Consider the following 26,592-nt stretch of genomic DNA (forward strand, 5'->3'; position numbering starts at 1 on the left):
GTCGTTGTGGAGGAAGAGATCCCGCTTGGGGATCCATCGCAAGATGGCGGAGTATCCGGTTCCGGTGATGACGTCACTTCCGGCGGAGGTAGCGGAACGACCAGAGAGAGAACCACAACGCCTCGGCGATCGGGCAGTGCTTCCCGATCACCTGTGTCAACAAAGAGCTGGCAGGCTGCGAGGAGAGCTGAGACGGGTGAGGCCCAACCAGCGGCACGTCCGCACAATGATACGGGACTATCCGAAGGCAGAGAGCGGGTCGGAACCCCGCGGATGCCTATTACCTGTCCCTGCGCCCAAACCCATGCCCTAGATAAAGCCCCTGTCCCAGTCACCTTTTCCCGTGGGTCCACGTCCAGTTTGGGAATGTCGGGAGGGTCCCAGGGAACCGGTGAGGAACGGACTGGGGAGAGACTGAACAGTTATGCTTCCGAGGGGGGTTCCAGGGGTGGAGGGCAACTGGGTATGGCATCAATGGCCCGGTGGGTACCTAATGTAACCGATTCGGCAGAGGAAAAGGTACCGGGATCATACCTATGGTCCAAGCCTCGCTCGGAAAGAACCGCGGGGATATCTTCTTGGGGGAATACAGAGGAGGGGGACTCTCTAGAGTGGGGGTCTGAGGAACGTAAGGAGACCCGATGGTGGGCGGTGGGGGAATTTACACCGGCCCAGAAGAAGAGGAAGATGCAGGAACGATGGTTTCAGATATGTCAGCATAATATAGAGCCTATGGGGCCTGGGATATTATCTGACCCCGTGGACACAGACGAGCCCCTGTCATGGGTGTTGCCAGGAAGGGCAGGGAATGCCGAGTTAACCAGGAGCAGCCGGGCCGAGAGGGCTATTATAGCTAAGTACAAAGCGCCCCACAGGTTGGAGTACCTGTATGTCCCTGAACCCCTCATGGAAGGAGAAATTGAGTTTAAAATGGGTTCCACTGGTGAGGATAAGGGATATGGCACTGATGAGGAGGCAGGATCAGGGGAGAAAGATTGGGATCCTGGCGGGTTACATGAGAAGTGTCGCACAGAGGGTTACAGCATTGCTGCTTTAAGCCCCGTGGACCATGCTGTGCGCAAGCCACCGTAAGAGGGTATGGTAGTACCACTAATGGATACTCCATAAGGGAGTAACCCTGGTTGTTATACATCTATGTTAGGATGTATCTGTAATGTTTATGATGGAGATATGTACTGTACTCATTTGTACTGCATTATGAGAAAATTTGTGTGATGTTAATTATGTTTTGTGTTGCAGTGCTTCCTGGAAAGAGGTATGCAAATTTAGGTCCCAGCGAGGACGATGGGATTCACCAGGGGGAGAATGTAGCGGTCATGTAAAATGCCTACAGTCATCTCTCCTGCTGGCAGTAAGGCCTGGTAAGTGTGGGCATGCCAGCAGTAATCATGGAGGTTTTCCCTCACACCCTGGTGGGGTGCTCTGTGTATGGCTGGGACTGGTCACATGCTCTGACTCCATGGTTAGTGATGTCAGAGGTGTGTCAGCCTCAGAAGCTTACATAAGGCACAGCACTGTGTTCTAAAGTTAGTTGCTAGAAGGTTCTGCTGAGAGGAGGAAGAGTTCAGCTCTTGTCAGAGCTGAGGCAGGAGTTCAGTTTCTATCAGAGTTCTGTCAGTTATGATATAGTAACTCCATGGGAGGCTGTGTCCAGGGACCTGGCACAGGACAGTGATTCCTGCGGGAATAGTGAATCCCTGATCTAGGTGATATACCTATCTAAAGGGAGCACTGGCGAGATGAGCGGCTGAAGATACTCCTTGTGGAGGGCAGCTGCCCTGCCGTGTCAATAAAGATGAGTTCAGCCAGAAACCCTCTCGTGTATCTATCTGGAATGAGTGTACAGAGAGGAGCACTACGGAGGAGTTCCTCGCCAGGATCATCCCCTTGCGGACGCAGGGACCCTGGTGAGGTGGAGGCGCTGCACTGGAACTAGGTGAGACTCAGCACACTACCTCAGCTGCCTGTCTGACGGGTCCTCCCCACACACCATCATGCGGGAGACTCAGGAGTCCTGTAGCCAACAGGTGCACCATCAGGCATATCTACACTGTAATGGGGTCCGGTTAGACCACAGGGGCCAATGTGAGATTGGGTGGGTCAGGCCGGGCCAGAAATACCGTTACATATGCTATGGAACAATCCTTTCCACCGCCAAGAGTCCTATATTGCCGGTATGGAGGGGGTACCTCCTTGGGAAGTGGAGCAAATTAAAGACAATGTTTCTCATGTTCCTATAGAGACTGTTTTGCCTGAACTAGATATTCCTGTGAATTTCAAACGTACTGTATGGCGAAGTGGGAGAGAAACAGGTTGAGATCTGAATTCCATTTTCAGGAGTCAGTTGAAGGGGAGATAGTGTTTGAGTATAGTACTGAAGATGAGGATATTACACCCAGTTAAGATGAGAGTGAAGGGAGTGAGCCTTGTCCCAAAGGGAAGGAGTTCAGGGGACTTTTCTGATAAAGCAATTAAGGATGATACCCCGATAATTGTTGTAAAGCATTTCCCCAGAGTTGAGTCTGCACTGTCTTATGCTTCACCACTGTGGGTTAGTGAGATTATGGTAAAGTATCAGTCAGATTGGGGTGTGCCTAGTTCTGACAAAAGCGCTCAGGGGTTATCCTGGAGGGATATTTCTGCGTACTTAAATTCCATGCCTACCACCTTGCTGGGTTGTGGGTGCCGCTTATGTTACCAGGAATGTCATCCTGTGGTTGCTTTAAATCCAGTAGATCATGCCGTGCGCAGACCACCCTAACCTGGTATTTTTAGTGACAGTGCCCGGGAATACAGAGCATTAGTTAGCTATTAAAACCGGAGCAATAATATGACAAGGTTCTCCAGGTTGGTAGGAACCTATGTTCCACAGGGCAGTCATTTAAATATGTCCTGCAAATAAAATGTAATGTATTGTATTCACAGAAATTGTATATCATGCATATTAATGTGATATTCATGTGAAATGTTATTTTGTTTCTTCAGGTTTCATCAGAGATGGTACCCGAAAATTTAGGACCCAAGCGAGGTCGTTAGGAATCCACAAGAGGGAGAGTGTGTCGGGGTACCCCCTGGCTACTATACTACTCAATGGACTGGCAGTAAACCCTGGTATTTACAGGCTTGCCAGTAGTTGGTATGGGGTTTTCCCCTTCACCTTTGTGTAACGGGTATTCCCCCCCCCCACCCAATCGCATATAGTGTGTGTGTGCGGGGAACCTAATGTTACCTGGTGTGGTGCGTTATACCTGTCAGGCTCACAGGAGGCCTGAGCCTCCCCTAGTGAGAGCCTGGGGTGAATCTCTGGAACGTTCTCGTCGGTTAGCGCCTCCACCTATGTAGGATTCTATAGGAATGTAGAATGGGTCTAGCATAGGAACCCACCCAGAAACCACATACACCAGGGTTATGGCTAAAAGATTTACTGAACGAGCAAATAACACAATAACATCACTTCACATCATATTGTATAGCAACACAACACAGAGTATCATACTTTCACAGTGCAACATCATCAGTATGCACAACGACATATATGCCACCCTCTGCCACTAGCTGGCAGCTATAACCTTGCCCCTAACTGGGCTATAACCTCCTTACACAGTATCCCCAAAGTCCTTGTACCCAAAGTCCCAAGAGTCCCACAACCCCACCCACGTGTGGAACAGCGCTGCCCACTAAGATGAAGTGTATAGGTGGTGCACTTGGTGACTTGGATAATACCTGCCCGGTGCTCCTGCTACCGGGTGCGCAGATGACCTTTGCTTGGAATCCCTTGCTCCAGGAGATGATCCAAGATGCCTCCGCCTCAACGGTGGGTGGCTCCCGCATGGAGTGATCCACCTTTATAATGTCTCTTATCTCTGCTAACGCAGAGGATGTTATACCTTCACAGCAATTTCCAGGATAGTCATGGTTCCTGGCTGGACCCTCACTTGTCTAGGTTCTACAGGACCCTGTCCCTAGTCTAAGGGGAGTCCCTGTAGTAACCACAAGCTGAGGTGAGTAGGGCCTAGCTGGGGGCTAAGATGAGACTTCTGGCCTAGTGCAGGAGGCTACTTTCCTCCCTGCACAAACACACCCTCCCCTCTCTGTGTCCCAGCTCCTAACTGACAATCCCTGTCTTCACACAACATTGTTGCAACTTTGCAGCATGAGAATCTGTCAGCCTTATTGGCTGTCTGGCTGCCTGTGACCAGGGTGAAAGTGCAGTCCCCAGAGGCTGCTGGGAATTGTAGTCCTTGGTGGCTCTCTTTAACATTGGGGCCTCGTGCGCGCTGTGTAATGGCCGCCGCCTCTGCTAACTGCGCGTGTGCGAACTGGGGGATGTCCCTGACTATGGAGCGTCTCTTCTCACTCCCTGTAATGGCTGCCGTATCGCATTTGAGGCTATACTGCACGTGTGCGAACTTCCGCGTTTGAGCAAACGCACACAAGATGGCGGCGCCCTGTAGCTGATGTCGCCGGGAGCCCCCGATGACGCGATCACCCCTGCAACTGCCCTCACGCTGTCGCAGGTGAGAGAGAGAGAACCGAATGTCTGGGGAGCCAGAGGGGACCTGGCTACATTTGGTATTGCACTTGAGTGACAGCAGGGGGTGGTACACTCTGTTGTAGCTGGGACAACGGGGTGCCCGCCTTCTGGCTGTACTTAAGGGCAGGACCTCCCTAAATTTGGAGGTTGTTCCTTCCCCTTGAGGAAGGAAGGTCACACAATTGGGAGCCTGAGATTGGGGCCTACCCATGTGCTCTTCCCTGCGGGGGAGGGTGAGTGTGGACCTATACCTCTGCCTCCGCTAAGGAGGTGGGGAAGAGCTAGGATGGCTGCGGGTGCCCTTGGCCTGTAGGACCATCTTCAGTGAAAGCTGAGCTGACTGACTGTATCCAGCAGAAGACTGCTGAGTACCTGTTGTGTTACTGCCGACCATAGTAATAAACCGTTCCTGTTTTGCAATATACCTCCTGCCTGGTACGTGACCTTACTGGGGGGAAAGATAATAAGTTCTACCGTGGGAGATCACCTTCAGTTCCTGAGCCTACGGTAGATGGAGGCGCTGCACTGCTAAAGAGATATGTGGGGTATGAACCCCAGAAGCTTAGTCCTGTGACCCCACTACCTCTGGCGGATGACTCAGCCCTCCTCAGCACCATACACCCTGTAATTGCCCCTATCTACGATTGGGTGGGGAAACTCTGTGATACACACACACAGTTTCTTTCTTACTGTACTCCTAAGCAGTGCCTAAAACTTTAAACCATTTTAGCTAGTCAACATAATAATAGATTCACGTTCTGTATATTGAGAGATGGCTAAGAGACTTACTTACTGCCTTGACACACATGTCACAATAACCCTCTACACTGCATGTCTGCGTTTCCCAACTCGTCTTCAAGAACTCCCCTCCCCACCCCCGACATAGTGGATCCAATGTCCAGTAAGTGAGCTTAACATGCGATCCCACAACCAACCAGCAGATGGCGCTGCCCGCCCACCTCCTGCATGCGTTGCGCTCTTTCAGCCTTTTACAATGAGAACCAGGAGAGTAATGTGCTCCCTCTCACCCCGCTCACTACTCGCCCTTATAAGCGAGCTCTCGCCATTCTCTGGCTCCCGGCACATGGCTGAGTGCCCTCCCCTGCCCGCCTGCCCCCCTTCCCTCCCCGCTGTACACAGCACCATTATCATGCCTTCTGTTTGCCCTGCTTTGTGTGCTCAGCCCTGCTCGGGTTTCCCAGCTCTTGCTCCACCCCACGGGGGATCAGGAGAGAGAAAGTGATTAGTTGGCACTAAAACTATTTCACTCTCTGAACTCCCCGAGTAAAGTCTCCTTCCCACTCACATGCTCTGTGCAGAATGCCCCGGGCATGGCTGTAGCAGCAGCACAGAGGGGCCACAAAGCTGGCGTGCTGGAAGTTTTAGTGAGGGACCGATGGCACAAAGTTGTGGCCAACTTGTCCGAGGACAACTTGATCTTGAGCAGCGAGGACAGAGGAGGAGAGAACAGCAGCTACAATGGGATCACCAATGGTTCCTACAGGACCCCCCAGGACTCCGCGTGCAGCAGCAGCAGCAGCCCTAAGGGGGTCCGGAATGCCTGCACCGATCTGCCAGAGCAAGTGCCCGAGGCGATCGCCAACCAGAAGAGGGGTGTCAAGGTGGTGAAGCAGGAGCTGGGGGGGCTGGGCGTCAGCATCAAGGGGGGCAAGGAGAACAAGATGCCCATCCTCATCAGCAAGATCTTCAAGGGGCTGGCGGCGGACCAGACGCAGTCTCTGTATGTGGGGGACGCGATCCTGTCTGTCAATGGGGTGGATCTGAGGGACGCCACTCACGACGAGGCGGTGCAGGCGCTGAAGAAGGCTGGCAGGGAGGTGATCCTGGAGGGTAAGTCTGGGGAGGGCACGTACTGTACACACAGTGGGTGCATACTGAGGTGGGGGGGGGGGGGTATTAGGGATATGTTGCGCTCTTTAAATCAGATAGGAGTGGTGTTAGCTGTTTAGGGTCCTAACCAAGGTTGATTTGGGGTGGCAGGTGGGGGAGGGGGTTTCATCGCCTCGTGTTATATTCTAAACACCCCATTATTTTGCCCACCACATATACTACAGTTAAACTCAGGCTGTGAGGTCTTGCTCTGTCTAGGGCTGATGATTGGCACATTTTACTTCACTCGGGGGGGCTGGCCCTTTGTTGCACCTTTGACAGTTGTTTAAGAGATTGGAAAGTTCTGGGCTTTAAAACAAAAGACATTACAATTAATGACTGGTCTTACAATGAATACCTCTACACCCTGGACCCATCAGGGACCTCATTAGTCTTATGCTCTAGGGTGCAGGGGTGCTCAACTCCAGTCAAGTCCACCTCCCCCCCTCCCCGCAAAGGTCAGGTTTTCAGGATATCCCTGCTTCAGCACAGGTTGCTCAAACAGATCCTGCTTTTTGTACAGGTGGCTTAGTCAGAGCTTTGACTGAGCCTCTGATTGAGCCATCTGTGCTGAAGCTGGGATATTGTGACAGCTTCTGCCTGTTCATCCTGTGGCCCATTCAACCTGTTTAACCCTATGATCTCCACATTGCTCTAATGCCGCCTCTGAAACTTTTCCTTATCATGGACCACTTGAGTAAGTAATTTGGTGGGCCACCAAACAGCCACATATTTACATAGCCCTGTTCCTGAGTACATTCAAGGCACTGATAATAACTGTTGTATTAACCCCCTGCAAACAGGCGAACCTTCCCAAGGATCCCACCACCATAGCATATGATACTCGGCTTATGTTTTGGGAAGCTTTGCCTGGGGTTGTTATGATATATTTGGGGCTCACGTCACTGAGATCTGAAACGGTTTGGGCATTGTTAACAGCAATTTCTATTGTAAAAATGTCTATTGTAGCGAACGCGAGTTGATGACCATTGACACCAGTGATTCTGGGCCTTAGTAAGCAGAACCGTTTTGTCGCTTCTCCAAGCATCTAGATCTATGTCATAGACACATGGTCCATTTTCTGCATATTGCGAAGCAGGCTAACGACTATAAATACGATAAATCACCGACTTCATTCAAGTTAATTGACGTTAATGTGTTATTAACTGTGCGATACCCCACTCTGACATACTGGACTGAGGAATAAAAGTACACAGCTTGTGGTGCTTTTTTCCTGGTAATATTCCAGCTACTTTGAATCAAAGCACTTTTACCTGAATATCCGGATTATATGCGGCATATACAGTAAACAGCAACAACTACCAAAACTGTATTTTAGGAAACGTAGTACTTCTGGAAGCGGGATAAACAAGGAGAATAGTTTATCAATGAGTTCTCACCAAGCAGTGACACAGCTGCTAAACATGCACAATGTGCTACATCTTTGTAATGTTTCACTGTAATCCTTTAACTGGCCCAGTTGGCAGAAATACTGAGCAATTATTAAGAACGCGTAGATCCCTTTTTACATTAATATTCATGAACCTGTGCATTCGTACCATTGAATAAAATAAGAACACTTCCATTAGTAGCCCATACCTGTGAAGCAAAGCTTTTGTCTGCAAACTGCTGCTGTTGGTAGCAATTCTTCCACAATGCCTTTCTTATATGCTTTAGAGTGGGTTGCATTGCATTAGTCTCCATTAAGTTGCAGCAATCGGCATAATGCAATTTAGGTAGGTTAAATCTTTTTAGATGGGACAATAAATGATGGTCAGGTTAAATATCCCAATGCATCACTAAGCAACTCTGCACTTCAAAATAGATATTCTTTGGGTTTTGTCAGCGCTCGTTAAGTGACCCCAAAAAATAGTCAGAAAAGTGCAATGCACACAATTGGGGGTCTGATCAACTTGGCTGCTTAATAACATGTATTGGTACAAATTAGGTCAATAACAGCAGTTAGGTTCAAAGGTCAGTGTTTCGGGGGACCAACATGTGCCCCTTCCTCAGAACAAAGAAGAGTCGCCTTCTGTTATATCCTCTGCACAAGTCAAGGTTGAGATAGTAACACAGTTATTGCATATAGTTAGGTAATAGCATCCTGAAGAATAATATGGACGCACTGTGAGCGATCCTTTGAACGTCATTACCCAGAATCCCTGGCTGCAGTGGAAACATCGTTTATATCCTAAGGCGGCATCCATGTTCGGGGAGACCGCGTGGAGGAGTGCGCACGCGGTGCGATCAGTAATATGATCCTCTAAGAGGATGTTTTCAGAGAGCACGACTGTGCGCGTGACCAGAGGTGCCGGCGCTCGCGATGCGTGAGGCAACAGATACATTTGTTTCCTTGTGCGACGGCCGGGTCACGTGAGCGGTTCGCCCAATGAGGGCAAACCAGCACCGTGATGTCACGGCCAAGCCCACGACACGCCCCCTCGTAGCGTTCAACTACAGGGCACGCGTCGCTCCAGATAGAGCGAAGCGTGAAGCCCCTCGCACGGTCACGCGTGCGCACCTGCCCACCATAGACCCAGCCTTAGAGATAGGGAAAGGCCGGGTTTGGGGACCTGTCTGAGACATGCAAATGTTCTCACAAGTGGTATTTTTATTTGCTGAAGAATAATACAGATTTCAAATCTGGAGTCACAATGTGTTAGTTTGGCCAGCTGGATTTAGCCAGTGCTCACTTCATGATTTCAGCAATAATAGCACATATCTTTGTAAAGTTGCGACACCTTCTTGCGAGTGCCCTTAAGAGTAATGTAGCATGAACTGTCCATGTAAAAATGCTGCATGTTGCAACAGTTCATTGTAATCCCCTCCCCTTTTACCTTGATATATAATCTCCACAGCCATATCTCTCTGACTGCGATTGCAGATACTGTCAAAGTTTCAAGAGTTCTCATTGCTCCCGCTGAAAAATGTGAACGGTGCTATATATAGATATGACATATACAGAAACGTCACGCTCTGGGAATACAGCATTCTGAAAAGAGAAGTTACTGAAAGCTACAAAATAGCCCTGACAAGGAATGATTTGGGAAGTGCAAAGCTTTCCTCTCGCAGGGATTTCAGGGAAAATGTATGCTGCTTTTCCCCCTGGTTTTAGCATTCTTTTATAACTTGTTCCTGGATGACCTCAGTAAAGGGTACAGCATATTTTCATTGATAAATTAGGTGTGTGTGTTCTGCACGTCTCGTGCACTCTACCCACAACTGTCTCCTCTCCTCTACCCATAACTGTCTCCTCTCCACCCCTCTCACCTCGCCTTAAACCATTTCCCCCTCACTGCCCTGTAACTGTGGAACTCCATCACACTTGGTATACGCCAGGCACCTTCTCTCCCACCTTCTAGGTAAACCTGAAAACCCACCTCTTAAATGATCGTCCCAATTACCTGGCCTCGTGGCGAATGTCCTGCAGTCGCTCCTACCAAGCACTGCCTTCTACTGCACTTATTCCCTCGCCTGCTGTCTCTGTAAATTTCCCAACATACCACTTAGATTGTAAGCTCTCCGGGGCTCTTTGTGGTGCGCTGAGTACACTATGGGCACTATATAAATAAAGATATAAAACGGAAATAGCCGTGTTAGTCCAGTTGCGATAGTGCAGAAGAACTCATTTATTCTGCACTAATAAAGATATACATATATAAATAAGTCATGTTAATATTGTGCAATCCACACTATTTTAGTTCCTGGTTTAGTCATTAAATAAAAAAAGGTGAAGAAATGGTGCATAATGTATGTGATATTGTAGTTGGTAAGAGACAATTAGGTTTCAGGTTAATCAAAAGGGAAATTGGAATCAGTGATGCAATGTCAGAAATAGTGCATGGTGGTCAGTCCGAGGCAAGCTTCTACCAACTGCGTGCACGTCTCAACTTGCACAGTATAGTTTAATCTTAGGTGCTGGATAATAATGAAAAGAATGGTATGTGGAGTATCTACTCTCCTCAACATGGGACGTGTGAATGGGGGCTTTGTACCATGTTCACAAGTGAAATCAAGGACACACTGCATGTTTATATCATATCACAGTCCTGCAGTGTCAGGGCTAAGCAAAACATTGGTAAGTTAGCTCTCTCTGAAGTGTGGCACTCTGGCGGTGACAGGGTTAAGCGAGCATAGCACACACAATGACATGGGGATACAAGCCTGACACTTTATTTTAGTCCCACTCATTGTCAGCATCTCATATGGCGCTAGGTCGTGGCAGATTTCATTAACGCAGAGCCGCCTGATCATTAGGAAATATTCCTTCCCTTTGCATTACAACAGAAGGAAACCTGCATGTGCATTTGTATACAGCACAGGCAGGATCTCTTCTAACGGCAATGGAACAAACAGCTCTATTTACTGTCTTTTCTAAAGGTTTTCATTTATTTTAGGAACAAGGGAGAGACATAACGTTGCGGATGATGAAAGGTCCGTGTTGGAGCTGAAACTTTGTGTTTCTCTCGTTACTAAAATAAATGAAACTCTTTAGAAAAGACTGTACATTAAGTAGAGATTTTTGTTCAAATACTATTAGAAGCGATTCTGCTCTTGCACGGGGAGCGGGGTTTTCCCCCTTTGCATTATACAGAATGTAATAAATATGTTTTCAGAGCCTGGTCACCAAATAAAACCTGGTATTTTAATTGACGCACAAAAAATTAGCAAAAAGGTCACAACTGGTCCACGTTACTACCCCCCACTGAAAAACAAGGGGCACAAATGTGGATCAAGATAAATTGATACTTTGCTGTTGAGTCTCACATTTTAAATTGTAGTATTGCAGACATTTTAACAGTAGAGTCTACTTAAAAACTTCATATTTAACCTGATTTTTAATTTAAAACCACCTGTGGCACATTTCCATGTAACACATTCATATAGTGCCCCCACCACCAGAACGTCGCAGTTTCACAATGCCACGTGCTTCCTGAGCAAACGTTTTCCGTGTTTGCCGTAAAACTGGAATAACCGCAGCGCGTGCATGTGCGAGACAAGCGCTAAACATTTCTCCTACTACATTATTATATGTCATTTTCCTTTTACATAAATGTATAACTCGCTCCCCTGCCCTTCCTACCTAGACAATTGTTACTGTTTGAGTTCATTAGTTCTGTGGTACATGTCATTGTCTTACTCATCCTTACATAAAATGCAAACATGGAATAGAACTGCACAATAACATAGGGAGGAGGATTATAAATATGATGAACTCGGAGAGGCTGACAACTGTGGGGAATGTTCAGTAAGTCTTGTGACTGTCAAGGGTGCTCGACTCCTGTCCTCAACCTCCTCCCCCTCCCCAACAGGTCAGGTGTTCAGGATATTGCTAGTTAAGGACGGAGCCTATGATTGAGCCATCTGTGCTGAGGCAGGAACTGATTGAGCCACCTGTGCTAGGGCAAGGATTGATTGAGCCACCTGTGCTGAAGCAGGGATATGCTGAAAACCTGACCTGTTTTTTTTGGGGGGAGGGGTTGAGCACCCCTGGACTAAGTTATGTTTCAAGACCTACTTTCTCCTAGTGCTACCAGGAAACAATCGAGCACCACATAGCAATATTAGCAGTGAGAGGCAGGTACACGTGTGCAATATACTAGCACCTAATAAAAACACCCACACTTGCATACTGATGTTAATATTATAATTATTATGGGTTGAAAGCGGCATTGTAGAGTTAACCCTTCCTGCCCCGGCTTCTAGGGAGGCTACATCGGTGTGTTATGTATGGCTACTCCGCATGGGTTCCCTTGATTCAGGCGGCTGGGCGATAGGTATTGTGTACTAATGGGCGCCAGGAACCTTTGTCACCACACTTTAGACAATGTTGTACTATTTCTTTATTGTTATGGATGCATTCTGTGCTCCCATGAGTGCCCACACTTAACACCTTAGTTGGTTAACTGTTCTGAGACACCACTCCCCCCCCCCTACTGTTCTGTTCAGGATACCCCCTCTGTTTTATCCCGGAAATGCTAGGCCCATTTGAAATTCTAGCGGGTCCTGTATAAGTGACCCTAATAACTTTTGGTCAGTGCGGGAACTGCCACGTGCCTGTAGAAGGAGAGCACTGTTAATGCAGATCCGCAGTTAGAGACGATCTGCCGGCACCCAGGAGTCCTCGTTACTGAGGCCCTCTGTGGCATGCCGTTGCCATACTTTGAAGCTTATTATTGGACTCCATTAATCTTCTTTAGGGTACTGTCCCACAACATAATAAAGTAGAGGGAGGCCTGGTCTGTACTATTGTATCATGAACATCCCTAAACTACCAGAGGCTGCTCCTTCTCTTTTCCTCCTCGAACCTCCCTTCTCGAACCTTCCCCTCCCTTTATGTACTCTCCCTGACAGGGCCGCCAACAGAAATCATGGGGCCCAGGACAAATGAAAGGAGCAGGGCCCCTCGCCCCCCCCCAACCCATAACGCACCTACCACAAAAACAATTTTTTTTTAGCACGCAACTTTTACTTAACTGTTTTCTTGTTATTGTTAATACGGAAACAAACATTACAATGCAATAAGTTTATTTTAATATTTTCAACAAAAGACAAAGATACCCAATGCTACATCCAATGTGACAAAAGGCCTGGGGAGGTTAAAAATGGGTCTGCGGGCTACATATATACACATATATGCAGTGCTTGATATATCACCCAAAAATCTAATCGCCAAACCAAAACATTTACTCGCCACCTAGCCCCACCCCGCCCCACTTTTAAAAAATGTAATACATTCCTAATAAGAATTGTGTGGGTGTGACTGGCTGGGTGACTGACTGGCTGGGTGACTGACTGGCTGGGTGACTGACTGAGTGGGTGGGTGTCCACAATACATTTTGACAAGACCTGCTTAAGCACAGGTGGCTCAATCAGTGGCTCCCTGCTTCAGCATAGGTGGCTCAATCTGTGGCTCAGTCAAAGACTGAGCCACTGGTTGAGCCACCTGTGCTTAAGCTGGGATATCCCTAAAACATGACTTGCTGGTGGGGCTTGAGGACTGGAGTTGAGATCCCCTGCCTTAAAACATAGATAACGTAATAGAAAACTGTCCGGAATGAAGAATAAAACAGAGCAGACTATGGGGCCTATGCAGAGAGCAGCGCTAGAATAAATTGGAGAGTTTAAGAAAAAGTAGCTTTAATGGAGAGTTTTTTTCTCCATATGCAGAAATGGGCGAAATCCGCTATTTTTAGCATTACTGCATGTGGAGAATTGTAAATGAGGAGATGCGCGCAGCTGAAAGGGAGAAAAAAAAAATCGCGCATTTTTTTTGTTTCCCTATAGCTGGCGAGCTCCTGCTTCTTGCCAACTTTAGTTGGCGGAGAAAATTGGAGAAAATCGCACCAAAAACAGCCGCTAGATGGCGAGCGCGCCTTTCTGAATTCGGATATTTTTCAGACTGGCGAGATGTAGTTTCTCGCCAGCCGCGCGGCGAGATTTTCAAATAGAAAAAAAAAATGGCGCTTTTTTCCTAACTCGCCATTTTCAGCTGTTTTTAGCGCGATTTTCTCCGGAAAATGGCGAGATTGCAAATAGCGCTGCTCTCTGCATGAGGCCCTATGGAAAAAAAAACCTGCAAGCTGCACAATCCCTGCACAATCCTTGCACAATCCCTGCACAATCCCGGCACAATCCCTGCACAATCCCTGCACAATCCCTGCTCCTTAACATCCCCAGCATTCCCTGCACAATCCCTGCACAATCCCTGCACAATCCCTGCACAATCCCTGCTCCTTAACATCCCCAGCATTCCCTGCACAATCCCTGCACAATCCCTGCTCCTTAACATCCCCAGCATTCCCTGCACAATCCCTGCACAATCCCTACACAATCCCTGCTCCTTAACATCCCCAGCATTCCCTGCAACATGTGCCTCGCGGAGCACGGAGTGAGAAATGTGGCAGCTTTTACTGTAAATCCAATAGGAATACTGTACATTCATGGTAAAATAATTCATGGTACTCACTGCTGTAGACAATACATTACTAAGGACTAGGGGAGTTCTTTCTTCAGCATCAATAAGGAATACATTTGCCAATGCAAAAACGTTCACATATTTTGCTGTATAAATTGAAGGTATCTTTTAAATGTAGTGATGCATTTGACATTAGATACACACCACGTGGTCCTCCGTGCCTTCCCATTTTCCTATGTGTTGTAAAACCTCAGATCTACTTGATCCTCGGCTTTCTGTCATATATCCCAACCATGTTTGAATTCCCTTACTGTATTAGCCCCTACCCCCCCTGCTGGGAGGCTACTCCATGAATCTGGCCACCCTTTCCATGAAGAAGTACTTCCTTACATTTCCCCTGAGCCTGCCACCTCCCGCTGCAGAGCATGATCTCTTATTCTAGCTCTTCTACATCTCTGAACTCTGAAATACGTTCCCCCCCTGTACTTTGTTGAAACCCTTTATGTATTTGAAAGTTGCTATCGTATCCCTCCCCTCCGTTCTATCCTCTGAGCCACTGGTGGGCAACAGGGGGCCCTCGGGGGCTTTGCTTGTGGCTCCCATGAAGCCTGCTCTTCCTCTCGTACCCAGTGCAGAGGAAACAGAGATGGTTCTGGTGTAGTTCTTAGCTTCTTTCCGCACCCTCTGCTGCTTCATAACAGTGCACGGATAAATGCTGTACTGCCCTGCCTTGCAGCCAAGGAGAGGAGGAAACAGCATGGAGCGGATCAACCGTATCAAAGGCCTTTGCAAAATGTAGGAATATTGAACCAGTACGTTTTCCCAGTTCCATTCCACACTGGATTTCATTGCAAACTTTTGTGGCGGGGGTGGGGGGTGGTTTGGGGGCTCTAAGGTCATGTGATAGGCAAAGCAGGGTAAATACCACCTTATAGACCAGGGGTGGCCAACTCCAGTCCTCAGGGGCCACCAACAGACACATTTTAAGGGTATCCCTGCTTCTGCACAGGTTGCTGTCAAAAACTGAGCCACTGAATGAGCCACCTGTGCTGAAGCAGGGGTATCCTTAAAGCCTGTTTGTGGCTCTTGAAGACTAGAGTTAGCCACCAACATCAGATGCTAATATGGCATAATTATTATGTGATGTAATGTTGTTCTTTTTTTGGCATCACACATTAGAAAGTTTGTTCTTTTTGGACACGGCTGTGCAGCATATCACTATATCTACAGACGTCTTTCTTCCTTTTCTGTAACCCAGTTTTCCAACCCGGGGACCCAGGAGACATACAAGGTAGTCTCAGATTGACAGAAGAGACATACAATAGACAGTGGGATATACAGATAATTACAAAGAATGAGCAGAAAGAGGGGGTGAGAATAACCGAATTAATACATTCCACTGTAAAGAAAATCATTGTTCTTCCAAATGGGATTTTTTGGGGATGCAGTTCCCAAATATTGGACATCGGTCTTTGGACACTGAATACACAATGGGGGCCAAAGGTAAATACCAAAAAATTTGAGTAGGGTTTTGAAGATTGGGGACCAAACCTTAACCCCTTTGTTTCATTGAAAAGCACTGCTGGCCCCTTTGGCAATAAAGGGGTTAAAGTGTATTTGACAGTTAATCAGAAAAAGGGGGAAGGGAAACACAAAATGAATGTGCACCCTAAAAGAATTCACTTATATGCACACCAAACTAGTGTAAAAATTAACTTTTAATAAATTTCCTTAAAACATATATTACCAAAGTAATGTGTAATGTGAATTAAAAATATACTGTCCCTGAAGAAGCTCCTTTGCTGGAGGGAAACGCGTGTTGGACGCGCAATGTTGTCAGTCTCCTACTTGGAGCTGTTTTAATGTAGTGTCTGTAGTCTCCTGGTTCTAACTTTGTAGACCCTAGCAGTTAGTCATTCATTTATTTATTTCCATAGTTTGTGTGCCTGCTTTCCTTGCACTCTATGTGAGGCGTTTTCACAGTCATCACTGTGCTATTCACCCCAGCACTGCTGTGTCTGGCAGTCTTATGTTGCAGTGTCTGTACCATCATTACACTGTATGTGCTAGCTTTATTATTCAGGCACTTTTACTTCAACACACCTAAGCCTCTATTGCAGTGCGCAGTGCTGGTCCATCTAGCAAGGAAGCTTAATCCGTTGGCCACCCACTTGCGAACAACTATATACTCCTACTACTGGGTCTCATCGTTGCTCCCTGACTCCTAGCATCCTCTGTCTTTTGTATCCCACCAACATTAAGTGGTCATCTGGGACAGCACGACTCAATAATCAAAGACATGGATGCCAGATAGCTCCGATTTAATATATTTTTAATTCACATTACACATTACTTTGGTAATATATGTTTTATGGAAATTTATTAAAAGTTAATTTTTACACTAGTTTGGTGTGCATATAAGTGAATTCTTTTAGGGTGCACATTCATTTTGTGTTTCCCTTCCCCCTTTTTCTGATTCACTTTTCAGTTCACAGTTTGCACCCATCTCTTTGATTACCTCACTTATATATTTGACTACATTATTCAATTGGTATGGTCCTGTGATTACTCCCTATCCCTCTGTTGTTTCTGTATTTGACAGTTGTCCTATATTTTGTTTTGTTTAATATTGAACTAAAATAGCTGTAGAGATCTATCCAAACAAAAAAGAATCCAAACATAAGGTTATCTCAATCTTTATTTTTATTGGGTGAGATCTAACTATATAGTAACATAGTACTTTGCGGTTTAATAAAAGACATACGCTATATCTATCAAGTTCAAAGTTTTCCTAAATTGTAACGTTTTAATGAATAAGATTACTCACACTGTCATTTTATTTACATGGATCCAGAAGGAGGCATAGAAACCCCCTCTCATGGCCTATTATGTCTTAGAAGGGAAACAATTCCTTCCTAACTCCAGACAATATGGAACACATCACTCCCTGGATCTGTGCTCAATGTTCTAACTTGTCCATCTTACCCCTGTATACCAGGGGTGACCAACTCCCGTCCTCCATGGCTACCAACCGGTCAGGTTTTCAGGACATCCCTGCTTCAGTATACAGCAGGGGTGGCGAAGTCTGGTTGGTAGCCCTGGAGGACTGGTATTGGCCACCCCTGATGTATACCATCTGCCTATGATGGCATCTGCCATCATAGTCTCCTAGGTTAGCAAATGCCACATTTCCCCTGTCTTTACTGTAATGCAGCCTTTGCTTTGCTGCCGGTACAATCTCTAATCTCAGTGAATGCCCCTGCATTCATTGTATAGCCTTTGGGGGTAAAGTTCCCTTGCAAGTTCCTTCATTAAACCTGGAGATACACACGCTCATCCATAAAGATAGCCACTGCAATACCTCCTCCCTCATCCCCCCACCCCCAGTATAAAGTTCAGTCGTATTACAGTCACATTAATCATTTTGCTCTATGATGTTTAGCATCTAGTATCCATGATAAATTCCCTTATTGTCACAGCAGTTTTTTTTTTTTAAGTGAAACTTCTTTAGTGGCACCTAGTCCTGATGGGACAAAACTGGAGAGATGGGGGGCGAATTGTGAAACGGAAGTGACGTCACATAATGGACGCCGCTCCCCTCACACGTCCCCTGTCACATGCGGCGGCGCTCTTAATGGCCACCGCACGCTACGCCCCCCCCAGCCCCACGACTGCTGACATATGCGGCGGCAATAGCCGCCGCTCCTAACAGCCGCTGTTCCCCGCCCGCTGCCATGCCGCGCATGCGCAGTTGTGATGGCGCCGCTGACGGACGCCACACATGCGCAGAAGCGGCTGGCAGCGACGCCGTTCCCCCCACACGCTCCCGTTCGCCCGACATGGCGCCATTCCTCCCTCCACTGACGCGGGCGTTCGTGGGCCCCCTGCGGTGGCACACGGCGCAAACCCGGGCGCAACCCGCGCGGCACAGGGGCTCGACACCAGGGGCAGGCTCCTGCTGCTGGAAGAAAGAGTGACCCGGGCGGGCCGGGCCGCGGACGGGTAACTTCACCTCTCGCCCGCGGTCACTCATGCCCGTGCCGGGCGCATGTACCCCACGGGGGGGGTGGAGGGGTACGCAGAATTTGCGGAAGGGGGGGGTGGTTACACCCCGCCCCTGGCTGCAGCAGGACACACACACACTGACTGACACACATACACACACTGACTCACATACACACACTGACTCACATACACACACTGACTGACACACATGCACACACACTGACTGACACACATACACACACACTGACTGACACACATACACACACACTGACTGACACACATACACACACACACACTGACTGACACACATACACACACACTGACTGACACACATACACACACTGACTGACACACACATACACACTGACTGACACACATACACACACTGACTGACACACATACACACACTGACTGACACACATACACACACTGACTGACACACATGCACACACACTGACTGACACACATACACACACACTGACTGACACACATACACACACACTGACTGACACACATACACACACACACACTGACTGACACACATACACACACACTGACTGACACACATACACACACTGACTGACACACACATACACACTGACTGACACACATACACACACTGACTGACACACATACACACACTGACTGACACACATACACACACTGACTGACACACATACACACTGACTGACGCATACACACACTGACTGACACACATACACACTGACTGACACACACATACACACTGACTGACACACACACATACACACTGACTGACACACATACACACACTGACTGACACACATACACACACTGACTGACACACATACACACACTGACTGACACACATACACACTGACTGACATGCATACACACACTGACTGACACACATACACACTGACTGACATGCATACACACACTGACTGACACGCATATACACACTGACTGACACACATACACATACTGGCTGACACACATACACATACTGGCTGACACACATACACACAAGGAATTCACACTTAGTGCAAATAGCTAATACAGGGGATGTGTGCCGAGCACGCGCATTATAAGTCAAATTTATTTGCGTTTTGTCAATGAAATTGTATTTTGATTTTTAATTAAAACATCACCAACACAAATACAATTTCTGTGACAAAAGTCAAAGAAGTTTCACTTACTATGCGCATGCACAGCACACACAGCTTTTTTCATGGATGGGAAACCGTATTGTTGTTAGTTCTGGATACCACCCAGTTCCAGAGATATTTACCAGTAGAGGTTCAGCCAATACTTCCTCTCGTCACCCGGGCCAATAGGAAGCCGCAACGGATCGCTATTTAAACCGCCATTTTGTTTTCCCCGGAGAGCTTGAAACGCTCCCCTTTGACTATTATGTATCTCGGAACTAGCTGAAAATAGCGCTGTTCCGCTCCGATGACCCCCTGTTTCCCATCCTGGTAAAATAAAAATGGGGGGTAGTACTGCGGCTTTAAGGAAGTCTGCTCACACCATTCTGATTTCAGATAATAATCACATACCAGTGTTATTCTACTGAATAAGTGAAGCTTATCTTTGCTATAATCATCTGTTACTGAAGAGGTATGATCAGTATGTGCCCCAGAACTGTCTTTATTGGTCAGGTTACTAAAATCATAGAACAATAGCTACATTGTTAACTAATCCCAGCAGAGGAAGGAACACACCTGTATTCTTGTATTTCTTTTACCGCATTCTCAAAAAAAAAAAATGCATTGCACACCCGTTCTGAAATAATTATCATTTAGGATAAAAAAAGACACACAGAAGTGTAATTTAATGATTCCATTTTAATGACGGGAGTTTACTGGCACGAAGAAACTCACGCGGGTACGAGAGAAATCCAAGCAGTAAAAGATATTCAGATGATCCGATAAGTTCTGTAAATGGTTTACTCAAGTGGAAAACGGATGTATGGGGTACTTTGATCTGTATCATAATCTACGGAATCAGATAGAATGCAAGTTATCACTCAGTTCATCAAAATAATTATACAGTCATAAAAAGGTTTAACCTTCAAATCTGTCTCCTTTCACTTAGCTATTGAAGAACATTTGGGTTTTTTCAACCCTGAATCGTTTGTTTGTATTTCTTAGGGGCCTCTGAATGGGGATGTCAATCAAGTGTTTTCTTTACCCTTATCCCCACCTGTCCTTATCAGAGAGCCAATGAAGGCAAGAAATGTAGGGAGGGGAGACTTTGGCTGTGCACGCACGTACTGAAGCCACACACACTGGCATCACACAATAGGAGATCAAACCCCTCCAAAATTTGGAGCACACACAGCGCTACACGACGTGCACGCGGTTTCGTGCGCGCTCGTTCGTTCGTCACCGACCCCTGGCGGCCATTGGTAGTGTTCATTCTTGAAACTACCATTGGCTGAGAAGCACGGCGTCGCCGCTGCTGCAGTCGCTGGAGTCTTTCCAAACTGTGATTCCCGGCTGCAGCAGCGCGACGTCAGTGTCAGCAGCCAATCAATGTCCAGACGTTTTCATTGATTGGCTGCTGAAATTGCTGGGCGACGGGGTTTATTATTTTATTTATTATTTATTCTTACATATTTATTATTATATTACATTATTTATCCGCCGCCCGCTCCCCCGCTTGCTCCCCCTCCCACCCGCTTGCTTGCCTGCCCGCTCCCCCACCCGCTCGCTCCCCCCACCCACTCCCCTGCTCGCTCCCCCACGCCCGCTCCCCCGCTTGCTTCCCCGCTTGCTCCAACGCCCCCTCGCTCGCTCCCCCCACCTGCCCGCTCCCACGCCCTCTCGCTCCCCCCACCCACTCCCCTGCTTGCTCCCCCACGCTTGCTCCCCCGCCCCCTCGCTCGCTCTGCCCGCTCCCACGCCCTCTCGCTCCCCCCGCCCGCTAGCGGATCATTCCGTCTGCTGGGGATATTCACACATCGCCCAGCAGACAGAGGCGCGCGCACGTGAACGCGGCCACGCAGCGTCGCGAACCAACAAGTGTGCTCCTGCCCTAACTTTGAAACCTAAATTACAAATACTTCTAGGCATCAGATTTGGGTACACAGATGTATCAATTACCCAGATGCCAAATACCCAGACCTTAAACGGTCGCTGGGCTTTGTTCACTTTGGTCCTAGGAGAGATTGGCAAATATAGGAAATAGCACAATATTGTGAGACTGTATTTGTATGAAAACATTTTTGACATATACCTTTTGGGGGGTTATTCTCATAAACTTCATTGCAAAATGAAGAATTCATATTTTTCTAATGTAGCATACAACTGGCTTTTCACACGTTTTGCAGTACTTTTGCTTGCTGCTGATAAAGGCTAGTTTTCCATGTAGTGATGAAATGGTACTATTCACTGAGTCACACTGTACAAACAACCAGCTCTAAAACAGGTTTAGTAAAACTGCGGTCAATAAGGGATAACAAATCGAAAAGTTAAAATGAATCCTCTCCACGTATTCTGTAGCAGATCCTGCTACCGAACGTTACAGCGCGTGCTGCGAGATGTCAGAAATGTGCATCTGTAGTATGTCACTGGGGACTTTTTGGTTCACCTAAGATCTCTCCTGAATTAAATCTGGTTTTGGATCATTGCACAAGAATGTAGATGCTTATCTGGATACAGTATGTTAACTTTCCGACTTCTGTGCGGTTATTCAGTGTAGGCACATTAGGACAGTACACAGGATTGACTAAAAGCCAAACGTCTTCCAAAAGTAAATGTTAGCAATTCCAACCGGAAGCTAGAACACGCTTTCTTAATGATATTTTTTAATAGTATTCATTTATTTATTTTACAAACCATTGTACCAGGAAATATATACAGAGATAAGCATCTAATTCTCTAGTACGTCCTTACATACAAAACAGTACAATTAACAAAATCAACAATTACATAGATAACGGGAAATCGGCGTTTCTGAATCCTGTAGTGTTCAGTTTAAATTATTATTATCATTTATTTGTAAAGCGCCAACATATTCCATAGCGCTGTACAATGGGGGTCATCAATTACATAAACAGAATGACATACAAATAAGGAGAAACATGCACAGACAGACATAGAAGGTAATGAGGACCCTGCTCATAGCTTACACCTGCTGGGAGCTTACACTCTAGAGAGAATAAGGGGCCATGTTAAAACAAAAGGTAAAGTGACTGCTCATTGTGGGATGGAGTGTGCCTCAGGAGGTGACTGCTCATTGTGGGATGGAGTGTGCCTCAGGAGGTGCTTGCTCATTGTGGGGTGGAGTGTGCCTCAGGAGGTGACTGCTCATTGTGGGAGGGAGTGTGCCTCAGGAGGTGACTGCTCATTGTGGGAGGGAGTGTGCCTCAGGAGGTGACTGCTCATTGTGGGAGGGAGTGTGCCTCAGGAGGTGGCTGCTCATTGTGGGATGGAGTGTGCCTCAGGAGGTGACTGCTCATTGTGGGATGCAGTGTGCCTCAGGAGGTGACTGCTCATTGTGGGATGTAGTGTGCCTCAGGAGGAGACTGCTCATTGTGAGATGGAGTGTGCCTCAGGAGGTGACTGCTCATTGTGGGACGGAGTGTGCCTCAGGAGGAGACTGCTCATTGTGGGATGGAGTGTGCCTCAGGAGGTGACTGCTCATTGTGGGATGGAGTGTGCCTCAGGAGGTGACGGCTCATTGTGGGATGGAGTGTGCCTCAGGAGGTGACTGCTCATTGTGGGATGGAGTGTGCCTCAGGAGGTGACTGCTCATTGTGGGATGGAGTGTGCCTCAGGAGGTGACTGCTCATTGTGGGATGGAGTGTGCCTCAGGAGGTGACTGCTCATTGTGGGATGGAGTGTGCCTCAGGAGGTGATTGCTCATTGTGGGATGGAGTGTGCCTCAGGAGGTGACTTCTCATTGTGGTGCAGAGTGTGCCTCAGGTAGCGACTGATCATTGTGGGATGGAGTGTGCCTCAGGAGGTGACTGCTCATTGTGGGATGGAGTGTGCCTCAGGAGGTGACTGCTCATTGTGGTGCGGAGTGTGCCTCAGGTAGTGACTGATCATTGTGGGAGGGAGTGTGCCTCAGGAGGTGACTGCTCATTGTGGAATGGAGTGTGCCTCAGGAGGTGACTGCTCATTGTGGGAGGGAGTGTGCCTCAGGAGGTGACTGCTCATTGTGGGATGGAGTGTGCCTCAGGAGGTGACTGCTCATTGTGGGATGGAGTGTGCCTCAGGAGGTGACTGCACCTTGTGGGAGGGAGTGTGCCTCAGGGAGTGTGCCTCAGGAGTTACTGCTCATTGTGGGATGGAGTGTGCCTCAGGAGGTGACCGCTCATTGTGGGGTGGAGTGTGCCTCAGGAGGTGACTGCTCATTGTGGGATGGAGTGTGCCTCAGGAGGTGACTGCTCATTGTGGGATGAAGTGTGCCTCAGGAGGTGACTGCTCATTGTGGGATGAAGTGTGCCTCAGGAGGTGACTGCTCATTGTGGGATGGAGTGCGCATCAGGAGGTGACTGCTCATTGTGGGCTCATTGTGGGACAGAGTGTGCCTCAGGAGGTGACTGCTAATTGTGGGACGGAGTGTGCCTCAGGAGGTGACTGCTCGTTGTGGGATGGAGTGTGCCTCAGGAGGTGACTGATCATTGTGGGAGGGAGTGTGCCTCAGGAGGTGACTGCTCATTGTGGGATGGAGTGTGCCTCAGGAGGTGACTGCTCATTGTGGGATGGAGTGTGCCTCAGGAGGTGACTGCTCATTGTGGGAGGGTGTGTGCCTCAGGAGGTGACTGCTCATTGTGGGATGGAGTGTGCCTCAGGAGGAGACTGCTCATTGTGGGATGGAGTGTGCCTCAGGAGGAGACTGCTCATTGTGGGATGGAGTGTGCCTCAGGAGGTGACTACTCATTGTGGGACGGAGTGTTCCTCAGGAGGTGACCGCTCATTGTGGGGTGGAGTGTGTCTCAGGAGGTGACTGCTCATTGTGGGATGGAGTGTGCCTCAGGAGGTGACTGCTAATTGTGAATGGAGTGTGCCTCAGGAGGTGACTGCTCATTGTGGATGGAGTGTGCCTCAGGAGGTGACTGCTCATTGTGGGATGGAGTGTGCCCCAGGAGGTGACTGTTCATTGTGGGATGGAGTGTGCCTTGGGAGGTGACTGCTTATTGTGGTGCAGAGTGTGCCTCAGGAGGTGACTGCTCATTGTGGGAGGGAGTGTGCCTCAGGAGGTGACTGCTCATTGTGGGATGGAGTGTGCCTCAGGAGGTGACTGCTCATTGTGGGACGGAGTGTGCCACAGGAGGTGACTGCTAATTGTGGGATGGAGTGTGCCTCAGGAGGTGACTGCTCGTTGTGGGATGGAGTGTGCCTCAGGAGGTGACTGCTCATTGTGGGACGGAGTGTGCCTCAGGAGGTGACAGCTCATTGTGGGGTGGAGTGTGCCTCAGGAGGTGACTGCTCATTGTGGGACGGAGTGTGCCTCAGTTAGTGACTGCTCATTGTGGGATGGAGTGTGCCTCACGATGTGACTGCTCATTGTGGCACGGAGTGTGCCTCTGGTGGGAGTAGGATATAAATGCATAAATGCATTCTTACATTCACATGCTTTTCAGTTTATATATTCTGTACCAAAAAAAAGCATTAAAAAAAATAATCTCAGATGCAACTCCTGCAAGTATACTTCTACACACACAAACCATGTCCTCCACCGGGCTCACACCTATTGTTTGTCATAAGTGCAGTATATGAATCACAGTGAGCAGTCTCTTTCGTGATTTTGTGGTTCATGTATTTAAAAATTGAACATGCTGATCTTATGTATTAAAAGATAATACATTGAGTTTAAATCTTTAGGACTCAAGGTGGAATGACTGTTGAAATGAATTGGCAAATAGAGAGAGTAAAACCATAGCAGACGTGAAGCAAACGCAAGTTTGTACGTGAAGAATAAGCTAAAGGCTTTGTTGAGTGCAAATGTTGCTGCTTGTCCCTATTACGTTGTTCTGACTAAGGCGGAGGATTAGAAGAATAGCAATGGATAAAGTCAAACAAGATAAATGCACACCTTATAATTAGCAACCAAAGCTGCTTGCATTGTCTGCTGTGTGCACACAGTGACAGGTGCTGCTACTGTGCGGGGTCCATCTCAAATAATAAACTCTGTGGCACTCCAGTTTTAGTCCAACCTTTATCAATTCTTTATTGCAACATACATCAGCGTTTCGGTGTGTCAATGCAGGTGTTCTTGAGACAGCGAAACGTTGATGTGTGTTAGAATGAAGAATTTATAAAGGTTGAATGCAGACTGGAGAACCACCGCATTTAGTTTTTGAGATTAGAGAAATAGCACCATACCTCTAACTTGCAATCTTTTAAAAAAGAGTGAAAACAAGGAAGTTTGTTGCGGAAACAGTGGCTTTTAAGGGCTGTCATTAAACATATTAGGATATTATTACTGACTGATAGAAATACAAAATAGCGCCAATTAAATTTTTGCCCTTATTTTTAGTGCCTTCTTTAGTCATCATTTCTGGAAAAAACTATAGATTAGGGAAAGGGCTGCTGAACTCCAGTCCTTAAGCTCCCCCCACCCCCCAAACAGGTCAGGTTTTCAGGAAATCCCAGCTTCAGCACAGGTGGCTCAATCACAGGTTCAGTCGAAGACAGCCTCAGATTTAGCCACCTGTGCTGAAGCAGGGACTGATTGAGCCACCTGTGCTGAAGCAGGGATATTCTGAAAACCTGACCTGTTGAGGGGGCTTGAGGACTGGCGTTGAGCACCCCTGGGTTAGGGTAAAATGAAAGACAATTCCAGACGTCACAAAGTGCCTGTCTTCTCATTGTCTTCAGGCAAAGTGCCTGTCTTCTCATTGTCTTTAGGCAAAGTGCCTGTCTTCTCATTCGTGTGGTTCATATTAAAGCCTCCAATCTTAGAAAGCCTGACAGTGGGAGACGGCACTATTAGAGGTCTGCATGCTGTCTGCTAGTTAAGGATATGCCACAAGCCTTTGAACCTTCTTTTTAAAGCCAATATACAGTATCATTAAACAAAATGCTGTTTTTGAATCATATTTAGGGCATCTCCTAGGCTATAACTGTTGTGGCTCATCATTCTGGAATTACTAGCCAGTTCAAGATATACAGCATTAAACGTTATAGGTCATATTTGTGCTATGGAATATGTTGACATGTTATAAATAAATGGTAATAATAATAATAATATTTAGTAATCTGTGTTGTGCCAGAAGATACCTTCCAGT

At 47.4% G+C, this 26,592-nt stretch overlaps 1 protein-coding gene across 1 annotated transcript in view; it reads left to right on the forward strand.

Annotated features, from left to right (window-relative positions):
- Positions 1-5,630: 5,630 nt before the first annotated feature.
- SNTB1 (syntrophin beta 1) overlaps positions 5,631-26,592 on the forward strand; it is a 204,398-nt gene continuing 183,436 nt past the window's right edge. The window contains exon 1 of the mRNA XM_075582311.1: positions 5,631-6,406. Within this exon, the coding sequence (XP_075438426.1) occupies positions 5,887-6,406 (520 nt within the window). The 5' untranslated portion in view covers positions 5,631-5,886. The remainder of the gene's footprint in view (positions 6,407-26,592) is intronic.

This window comes from Ascaphus truei, chromosome 2, assembly GCF_040206685.1.
Source record: "Ascaphus truei isolate aAscTru1 chromosome 2, aAscTru1.hap1, whole genome shotgun sequence".
In the NCBI taxonomy this organism is placed as follows: domain Eukaryota; kingdom Metazoa; phylum Chordata; class Amphibia; order Anura; family Ascaphidae; genus Ascaphus; species Ascaphus truei.